We start from the raw sequence: 9,869 nt of genomic DNA, 5'->3' as shown, positions 1-9,869 counted from the left end.
GCCCCCAGTGACACAATAGCAGCTCCCTCCAAGATGGCGGCGGCAACGGCGGACCTGGGAGCTGGGAACCTGCAGGTTGGAGACTCCTCCGGCGGGGGCACTGGATGCGGGCTGCCGTCCCCAGGGGAGCAGGAACTGAGCCGGCGCCTGCAGCGCCTGTATCCCGCGGTCAACCAGCACGAGACGCCGCTGCCGCGTTCCTGGAGCCCCAAGGACAAGTACAACTACATCGGCCTCTCCCAGGGCAACCTTCGCGTCCACTACAAAGGTATTGGCCTGTTTGGTCGCAGGGGGAGAAGGCCAGAGTGTCTGCGGGGTGGGTGTGCTGCCCAGCCCGTGCTCCATCACGTCCCTTACCCAGCTCGAGTGCTCCGGCTTGGGCCTTAGTTCCTGCGGGGTGTCTAGGGTGGTGGGGCTGACCAGGCCAAGGATTGACTGCCTAGTCTGCTCTGCCCTGAGACATCTGATGTCAGGAGAACCGCAGCAGGTGTCCAAACCCAGTGCTGGGCTGGACATTCTTCTCAGGGCCTTCCTGCTTGTTTTGGGGTACCTCCGACTCGAGCTAGGCCCTTCACCACTGCTTAGTTTCATAAGTGTCTGAAGAAAGGGGTGGTCACATCCCCTCCATTAGCCAGAGGCCCATGAGCTTGCTCACCTGCCAGACATCCCAAACAAGGCCTAGGGTTCTGCGCTAAAGTTGTGGGGGCGTCTTCCAGGGCTGCCTCTTCCTCCCCTAGTCTTCCAAGTGGGCTGCCTGTATCTTGGAGAGTCTGCCAGCAGCACTAGGGAATCTCTCACATATGCACCCACATTGCATGTACCCTCCTGTGGTTTGAATGGCAGTGGCTCAGGCAGAGCTGCTATTCTCAGGAGGAGGTGAGCCAAAGGTGGGAGGTTTATGTGTTTGCTCAGTTGTTTTCTAATTATTCCTTGGACTATGCAAGGGCTTCCTCTGGCCGTGGAGGGGTGAAGTTGCCATGGAGCAGAGAAGAATGAGGCTTCCATTTGCATTTCCTTCTGCTGAAATTTCTTCCTTGCCCTCTTCTATTAGGTCATGGCAAAAATCACAAAGATGCAGCCTCAGTGCGTGCCACCCACCCCATACCTGCTGCCTGTGGCATTTATTACTTTGAGGTGAAGATTGTCAGCAAAGGAAGAGATGGGTAAGCCCCTCCTGACCACATTCTTTCCCCCAACACTGAACTGTTCCCTGTGGTCAGAGTTTGAGGTCTCCTGGTTGACACCTGTGACTAGTGTGAGCTGCTGAGCTGTATTGGTCTGGGCTGCAAAGGGTTGAATAGCGGATACCTCTGTTACCTGGCTGTGGGCATGGCCTGGTCTAAGCAGCAGCTTTTGATGACAAATAGGTACATTTTATAGAGGAGGGGCTTCTCTTTAGTGATAGTGTAATGAGATACATCAACAGGTCAGGGAAACAAATAACAAGTTTACATTAACAAATCAGCATCCAGAATGGAGTTCCCCCACTGTTGTGTGGTGTTTGTGACTTCCCTCCTTTCACACTCTTGCTGTATTCAAGGTTCCTTTTTATGGCATTTAGTCATGGTAGAGGCCCTTGTAGACTTCAAAGGGATAGTAGAGTCTTTGCAGCATTCATCAAAGCTGTGGCAGCCACTGGTCTGTCATTTTAGGGTAAACAGCATGCACATGGTCAGAATCAGATGAGCTTGCTACTCATAAACTTGTTTTTCAATCCAGGGACTTGAACACCAGTTGGATCAGCTTTAGGAAGGTCCTCATTAAAGTCAGCATTAGGGAGGCTCCCTATTTTAGGGTGATCCAAGCAGATACAGGAAATCAGAGGGGAGATTTTTCATTTTTCTTCCTTTTATTCTCCTAGTCTCCCTTTTTTTCTGGCTGTTGTCACAAAGCAGGTGTTTAAGTTATGAAATAACATAATTTTAGCTGCTTTGGAAAGGTTTTCCTCATCAGACCTTAGGTCTGGTGTGGGTAGTTTGTGAACCCCACCAACGACCTTCCTTCCAACCCTGATGTGTGTTCTTGAGCATTCAGAATACTTCCTCTCTCCTAGGGACTGTTCCCCTTGTGGTACATGCAAAATGCCTGGCCAGGGGGTTCTGCTGGGGGCAATACTGCTGGAATTGGAGCTTTGCCTGCTTCTTCAGTGAAGTTGTAACATCTTTGCCGGGCAGGGCTCTGTGGTTGTGGGTAGGTCATGGGGCTTTGATCTCCTTGTCTGTACTCTGGGGAGCTAGGCCAGCATCTAAGCTACCTATAATCCCAGAATTCTATGATTTCTGAAGTTCTGATTGTGGCAAGCTATTGCATCTTTTACTTTTATGCCCATATAGAGCATTTACAGGTAGGAAATTTATATTATTGGAGGGCTTTAAATCTTCTACTTTCCCTTTCCACCATCTGATAAAAGCACATGTATTTAATGTGCTTGAACTAGTGTGAATGAGAACAGCCTCTTAAAACAAAACAAACACTGCAAAAATAGTTACAGTATAGACTGAAATGTTGGTGCTGCAGTCTCATATTGCCAAAGAAATGGAGGGGCATTTCCTAAACTTGTAGGGAGGAAAATGGATTATTTTCTCCAGAGTCCTTAATCGTAGATAACAGCGAGCTAATAAAAGACAAGAACAGTTTTTGAGAAGGTCTCTACATTTCAGTTTAAATGTGGAGACCTGGGTTCCTTCACCTGGCTTTTAACATTTCAGTTATAAGTGGATCTTGCTGGAAAAGGCCCTGTATCTTGTTAGATTGCCTTACTATAGGTATTGCCTGCAAATCCAAAGAAAGTTGAGCATCTTTTCCCAACTTTCCCAGCATTTTTACATGAGGTAAATATAGCTGTTAAGCTGACCTGGAAATCTCAGTTTCTTAGAAAGGTCCCAGGTCATGTATGCTTGTGGTGGCCTGCTTCAGTTGGCCACTGTCAGAGGAAAGGTGTGTGAATGTCACCTATGGCCTCTTTATGGAATCCCTGAAAGCCTTCCCATGTGGCTAAGATATAGCCAGATGGGCCAGGTGTGGTTTTCAGGAGGCCAAGGGCAGTTCCAGGGCAGACAGTGATCAGCTTGTTTCCTGTTTCCCGTCAGTGTTGAAGATGTTTGCTCCATGACCCAGGTGTTAACCGGTTATGTAGCTTTCCTGTATTATTTAGTTCCATCCTCATGGCATCTCTGGAAAGTGGCTGGAGCAGATGATGGTGTACCTGTTTTGTGGGTGAGCCCTGAGCCCCTGGGATGTTTGGTGACCTGCCCTGGCTGTGGGGCTTAGGGTGCAGTGGAGTAGCCTAACTTGTCAGATGCCCTCATCTGATCCCAGACACGTGTGTCCACGCTGCTGCTGCCTTTGCCTGTTGCATTCCTTCCCTGGGTAGAGTGAGGGAATGTCCAGTTGGATTCTTAGGGGATCACAGTGTTCTTAGGGGACAGAGCTGAAAGGTGCTTAGTGCTGAGTGGGCCCAGACTGACTTACGTGCTCTGCACTGGGCTTGACTGACTTAGCATCCCATTGAATCTGTAAACTTGTTTTTCTGTAGATTTGAGTACAGGCCTCCTTTGTAAAAGGTGTTTATGAACCCAGTTGTCAGTGTCATTGTTTTCCAGAAAGGCCTTTGTTCTGACGATGTCTTTTGTAGCAGAACACACTAAGCTTGTCTAATTAGAAAGGTCTCATTTCAAGGGTTATACTGATTCATACCTTCTGTGTGCCAGGTGCATGCTAGGTACAGGGAGAACAACAATAAAGCCTGCACAGGCCAGCCTTATCCTCAGAGAGCCTCTGGCCTATTCTGTAGAGTCCACTGAAAGGCTCTCTACAAGAGGAGGCAGAGCCTGGGTATGGTTTTGAGGGATGAGTAGGAGTTTCTCAGCAGGTGAGGCCTGTTGGGCCTAAAATGAGCCTGGTTGGTAACTGGCTTGACATCTCTGTGCTGGGCTTTCTGGGCACTCCTCAAATATAAGGGAGAGCTGGAGAAGGAGGGGTTATGTTTGAGCTAAGAGCCAGGCTTAGACTGATGGGCTTCAGCTGCATTTGCCGAGTCACCAGAGCTGGGAACCCCAGGAGCAGATCTGGTGGGGTGAGGAGACATCAGAGCCCGGCCACTGGTGCCAGGAGATAAGGGCATCTGGGTTGATCTTGTTAGGAAGCCAAGGAGGCCCTGAAACTGAGGGTCCCTGGGGAAATGACATGCTCAGGCAGAGTTCATGGACCTTTGGGTGTCTCCAGCTCTTAGTGATGACACATGGAGGGTGTGGCTGACTAGGTTGACAGATGCTCCAGTGTGACCCTCAAAATAGACTGTAACATCATCCCAGCAGCGGCGGCGGTGGTGGCCTCCTGACATGTGATGAGTGGCTCTACCCAAGAACAGCAAGCCTGGGCTAGAGCACTGGATGGAGCTGCAGGGGTGCGATGCGGGCGCTCTCCTCTCCTCTGCATCTGGTGCTCAGGCCCAAGCCCTGTGGCCCTTTGGCCACAGCCAGCCTGCCTTTCCTTTCACTTGCAGCCAGCTTCCTTTGGCCAGGCAGTAATGTGCTCATCCATTAATTCTCCACATGACAACGAGGCACCCGTTGTTTCGTCCCAGGCCCAGACCTGGGCCCCAGGAGCACAGGCCTGAGGCCTATCTAGAGAGGAGGCAGATAGGCCTGTGCACATGACCTCACAGGCTGGTGTAGGAAAAGCCCCGTCCATGGTGTGTGCTGTACCCAAGGGTGGCCCAGAGGTTGGACTTCCTCCTGTACCTGAGAGTCTGGGGAGAGCTTCATATAAGAGGTGATGATGCTGAATCTGGAAGGGTAGGTTGGAGGGTTCCAGAGGGACAAAGTGAGAAGCGACGCTCTAGATGAAAGGAACAGTGCATCAAAGACGTGGAAGACAGAGCATGAGTTAGGCAGGGGCCAGGTCAGAAATACCTTATGTGCTTTGTCCAGAGAGCTTGGGCTTATCCTGAGGGCAGTAGCGATATACGAGGACTTTGGATCTCCCTGCACTTTTGTTATTTATTTATTTACTTGGCTGCTTGGGGTCTCAGTTGGGGCATGCAGGATCTTTAGTTGTGGCGTGTGAGATCCAGTTCCCTGACCAGGGATCGATCCCAGGCCCCCTGCTTTGGGAGCACGGAGTCTCAACCACTGGACCACCAGGGAAGTCCCCTGCCTGCACTTTTGAGAGTGGATAGGGGAGAAGAAACTCTGCTGGTTTGGTTCAGCCAGGCCCCTCTGGCTGAGATTCCTGTCCGGTGCAGGCCAGTGGCTTTATTTTTATTTTATTTTTAAGAATTATTTATTTATTCATTCATTCATTGGCTGCATTGGGTCTTCGTTGCTGCGTGTGGACTTTCTCTAGTTGCGGTGAGCAGGGGCTACTCTTTGTTGTCTCTTGTTGCAGAGCACGGGCTCTAGGCGCGTGGGCTTCAGTAGTTGTGGCTCGTGAGCTCTAGAGCGCAGGCTCAGTAGTTGTGGCACATGGGCTTCGTTGCTCCGCGGCATGTGGGAGCTTCCCGGACCAGGGCTCGAACCCGTGTCCCCTGCATTGGCAGGCAGATTCTTAGCCACTGTGCCACCAGGGAAGCCCTGGGCCAGTGACTTTAGGTCCTTGACTCTGGGCATGGCTTTCCTATAGCAGTTGTCTCTTCTCTCTCTTGGTTGGCCTTTCTCCTGTATGGTGGGATGCATAGGTAGGATGTTGAAGACTGGTAGCCAGAGTGGCTTCTCGGAGGTGAAAGGCCTCTGTGTGTGGCTGGTATTCTCTGGTACTCTGGTTTTGTTAAGTCCCATTTGAAAGACAACATTGTCCATGATTTTTCATGGAGACTCAGAGATCCACTCACCCACTTAAGATCTCACCTGCCATGTTTCTGGTTTGCAGAGCTACTTGAGCGCAGGCCCTCCAGTCTAGAGACAGCTTGTGGCTGGCCTCTCACCCTGGGAACCCCACTCCAGTCTCTGTGCCTTGTACAGTGCTGTTGAGAAATTTGGTGCTCATCTGTGGACCTGGAGAAGGCCTGTCCTGCCAGCTCTGAGAAGTAGGTGCTGTCTTTGCCCAAGGCAGGTACAAACAGTGATCATGCCCTGTTCTCACCGACATCCCCCCAGTGCCCATGGCCTCAGGGGCAGATGCTGAGCTTTGGGCAGCATCTATCCCTAGTAACACATTGCACTGTTTCTGGAGATGTGGTGTATTGGGGCTCTGGAGCAGCTTGGAGTGTTGTATTGCTTACCTGTATTGGGGGTTAAAGCCCAGGTCTAGTTGGGTGGGTGTACTGAGGTGCAGCTCTGGCCTAGAGTGAGAGGACTGGAGTCCACATGGCATCCTCTTTTCTGGTAAGACCTGTTCCTGCCCTGAGCACATCTGGGCTTCCCTGAGACCTCCCTGCCCACTGTATGTCACCACCCAGGCTTCAACTTCGAGGTGAGAGTGAGGAGTATGGCTTCTTTCTTCATAAATGGGGACTTTCTTGGTCAAGGATCAGCCTCTAGAGAAATTCCTAAAATTCACTTCACGCCTACCCCTCCCCCACCCCACCCCCATTATTTTTTGTTCTCGGGAATGTTTGGTCTTTTCTTTTCTTTTTGGGGGCCACACCGTGCAGCTTGCGGGATCTTAGTTCCCTGACCAGAGATCAAACCCGGGCCCCCTGCGGTGGAAGTGCAGAGTCCTAACCACCGGACCACCAGGGAATTCCCTGGTCTTTTCCCTAGATGAGTCACCAGGTAAGGGAGATTCCCTGTTAGAGGGGAAGCAGGGAGCTCATCAGAGTGGAGCACAGGAGGCTGGTCTCAGCAGCTCTGCATGGCAGGCACTGTGTGCCATCCTATTCTGGGACCATTGGGAGGGAATCAAGGGCCCAGAGTGGGTGGTCAGAGGTTAGAAGGAAGAGACCGATCACTAGGAGAGAGGTGGATAACACCGTGTCAAAATGCAAGGATGTTCCTCTGCCTCCCTAGAAATTTTGTTTAAAATCCACATAAAATGTCTTTCTAGCTCTAGGATCCTTGGTGTTCTGTTGTAATTGAATTGTGAGGTTGTGACTCTTGCTAGAAATGAGACAAGGGGAGTTGGTGCTGGAACAGAGCCCAGCCCCCTGCCATGAAGGGGCCAATGAAAGATGCTCTGGACTGTGTAGGGAAGCGGGGGAGGGGTAAGTCTTAGCATTCCTTGTACACTCTCTTCCTCTCCTACCTCTTGGACCTTAGAGATGGCCTGGGATTCAGGGAAGTTTAGGTTATGGATGACAGGTGTCAAGGCACAAATAACCCCATTGTCCACTCAGCTTGCATGGCAAATGTTACGGATTGATAGCGGCATTCGTTCTTGTCCAGACAGAGCCCCAGATGTTTTCTCACTGCACAATGCACCAGGCAGCTGCTATCTTTTGGTCAGAGTTGCATCATGAGACAAAACCTACTTACTGGTCCTCAGGGCAGAGACAATTTAAGATGAGAAGAGGTGGAGAGAGGAGAAGGGCAGTTGTGTCCAGATGGTCCAAGGGCTCAGCTTGTCTCTTCTAGAGGACATTGCCGAGGCAGAGCTGAACCGAGAGGAAAGAAGTAGAGGGGATGGTTTGCTGAGCAGAACTGGTTATAACCTGGTCTACAAAACCATGTGTCTGAAATTGGCATGGGCTATTTTATAGAATGCTCTCTTTTAATATCAACTGTTGTGTGAGGAGTTTATTGGTAGTTACATTTGCCTTGCCTTTTTTTTTTTTTAATAAATTTATTTTTTTATTTTTAGCTGTGTTGGGTCTTCGTTTCTGTGCGAGGGCTTTCTCTAGTTGCTGTGAGCGGGGGCTACTCTTCATTGTGGTGCGCGGGCCTCTCACTATCGTGGCCTCTCTTGTTGCAGAGCACAGGCTCCGGGTGCGCAGGCTCAGCAGCCATGGCTCACGGGCCCAGCCGCTCCGTGGCATGTGGGATCTTCCTGGAACAGGGCTCGAACCCGTGTCCCCTGCAGTGGCAGGCAGATTCTCAACCACTGTGCCACCAGGGAAGCCCAGGCTTGCCTTTTTTTTTTTTAACCAAAATGTATTTTTATTTTACCTATAATTTTTTTAAACTGTAAAGGAATACATTCGCTCTTGTAACACCTGACATGGTGTACATTTTAAAAATATCAATAGATAGCAGAAGGGACAGAGAGATGCAGGTTTAAACAAATCCAGGTTATTGCCATTATATATGTTATATCATTTGAGACTAGTGCAGAAAACAGAAACGATTCCAGATATTTTAAGCAGGAAGGGGTTTATTACATGGAATTTGATGCTTTCAAAATTGTTAGGACTTAGTTTCCATGTAATGGTAGGTTACTTGAATAAGACCCCGTGCTGAGAATAATGAAAGATGCTAAGTTACAAACCAGCAAACTCAAGGCCAGTTTCTGGATGAACACCTGTAACTAGAGAACACCTGTAACTAATTAAGGGTAATTTCTGAGTACCTAAGAGCATTTGCTGTGTCCACACTGAGCTCTGCTCCAGCTTTATAATTACACAGGGCCAGAGAGGTTAGGGTCCAAAGCTTACGGGATGTGGGGTCTGGTGGGAACCCTCTCACGTTCAGGTGGGGTGCCAGTTGGTTATACCCTCTAGTTAAGGGCAGTGTCTTTGGTTTTGGAATGTGGTAAGCTCTGGAAATTTTCAAGGCTTGGTACCTGAGTTTCCCAGGAGATTCTTTAGGGAAGGAGCCAGAATGCAGGGTTGTGAATAAGCTGCCTAGGGCCACCCATGGGGGCTGTTCCTCCCCTTCCTGTCTTGTGGACTCTCTGGGTGTTTTGATGGTGCTGGTGGTAGTGTATGCATGAGTGTCTCCAGACCCACATTCAGAACCACCTTCCTCTCTGCAAGCATATCCTGTCTCATGGTCCCTTTGCCTTCAGGCTTGCTCTTTCTTGGATGGTACCGGGTTGGGCCCGTTCATCTAATACCCTTCCTCTCAGTGGGGGGGCCTGCACAGAATTGGGCTCAGTGCGTGACTGGGTGGCTTCCTGGTAGAGGGGCAGGGTTGGGGTGCGGCTGCTAGAGGAGCAGCTTGTACACAGTAGCTGGTGTCATGAAGGACTGTGGCTTTAAGCAGGTCCGTCAGACCAGGAAGTAAAATCCCCAGAATCAAATATTAGCCCTCGTTTCAGACCTAAATGTCAGTTGGTGTTTCTCCTGAAATGTCTCCCAGGGACCGTTTTGTAACCACGACCTCAGAGATCCCCTCTGTTGTGGAGGCTGTTGATTTCTTATCTGGGGCAGGTTCTGACAGAGACAAGATTGCCAGTCTTGCGAGCTGCGGCTTACGTGTTAGATGTTAAGAGGAAACTGTCCGATGAGATTCCAGTAGATCCTTGCGGGGTCTGAGGCAGGGGACGGGGCAGTGGTGACTGGCCCTTTGACCTGAGAGGCTTGACGGCAGAGCTTACCTTCCTGCAGCCCCCGAGAGCCATCTCAGCCCTGAGGCTGAGGAGCTTGTCTCTTCTCTCCTCTTTGTCACTTCCTACCAGAGCTCTGTGGGCCTGGAGACGTTCAATTGATGGAACTTAAATTAAAAATGTTCAGGCAATTCCCTGGTGGTCCAGTGGTTACGACTTGGCACTTTCACTGCCAGGGCCCTAGTTGGATCCCTGGTTGGGGAACTAAGATCCTGCAAGCCTTGTGGCACAGCCAAAAAAAAAAAGTTCAGGTCCCATAATCATTGGCAACATTTGTTAAAAGTGTCTATGGGCTTGCCAGTCCATAAAATCCACCTTCCCTCTAAGGAGAAATGGATGAAAAGTAAAAAGAGTTAGTTCTGTGTTCTTCACTCCTGTCATCTGCTGTGTGCTTATGGTGAGGGACTTCTTTCTTCTGGCCCTGACATGAGGCCAGGATACTCTGATGC

At 50.1% G+C, this 9,869-nt stretch overlaps 1 protein-coding gene across 3 annotated transcripts in view; it reads left to right on the top strand.

Annotated features, from left to right (window-relative positions):
- Positions 1 to 28: 28 nt before the first annotated feature.
- RANBP10 (RAN binding protein 10) overlaps positions 29 to 9,869 on the top strand; it is a 66,704-nt gene continuing 56,863 nt past the window's right edge. For 2 of the 3 annotated variants that reach the window (XM_065898536.1, XM_065898534.1), the window contains exons 1-2: positions 34 to 268; positions 1,052 to 1,163. In XM_065898536.1, coding sequence (XP_065754608.1) covers positions 34 to 268; positions 1,052 to 1,163 — 347 coding nt within the window. Of the gene's footprint in view, positions 269 to 1,051; positions 1,164 to 9,869 lie in introns of all 3 variants that reach the window. The other variant, XM_065898535.1, reaches the window with a different exon arrangement.

Source organism: Phocoena phocoena, chromosome 20 (assembly GCF_963924675.1).
Source record: "Phocoena phocoena chromosome 20, mPhoPho1.1, whole genome shotgun sequence".
NCBI classification, from domain to species: domain Eukaryota; kingdom Metazoa; phylum Chordata; class Mammalia; order Artiodactyla; family Phocoenidae; genus Phocoena; species Phocoena phocoena.
This window is presented reverse-complemented; position numbering and strand designations above follow the sequence as displayed.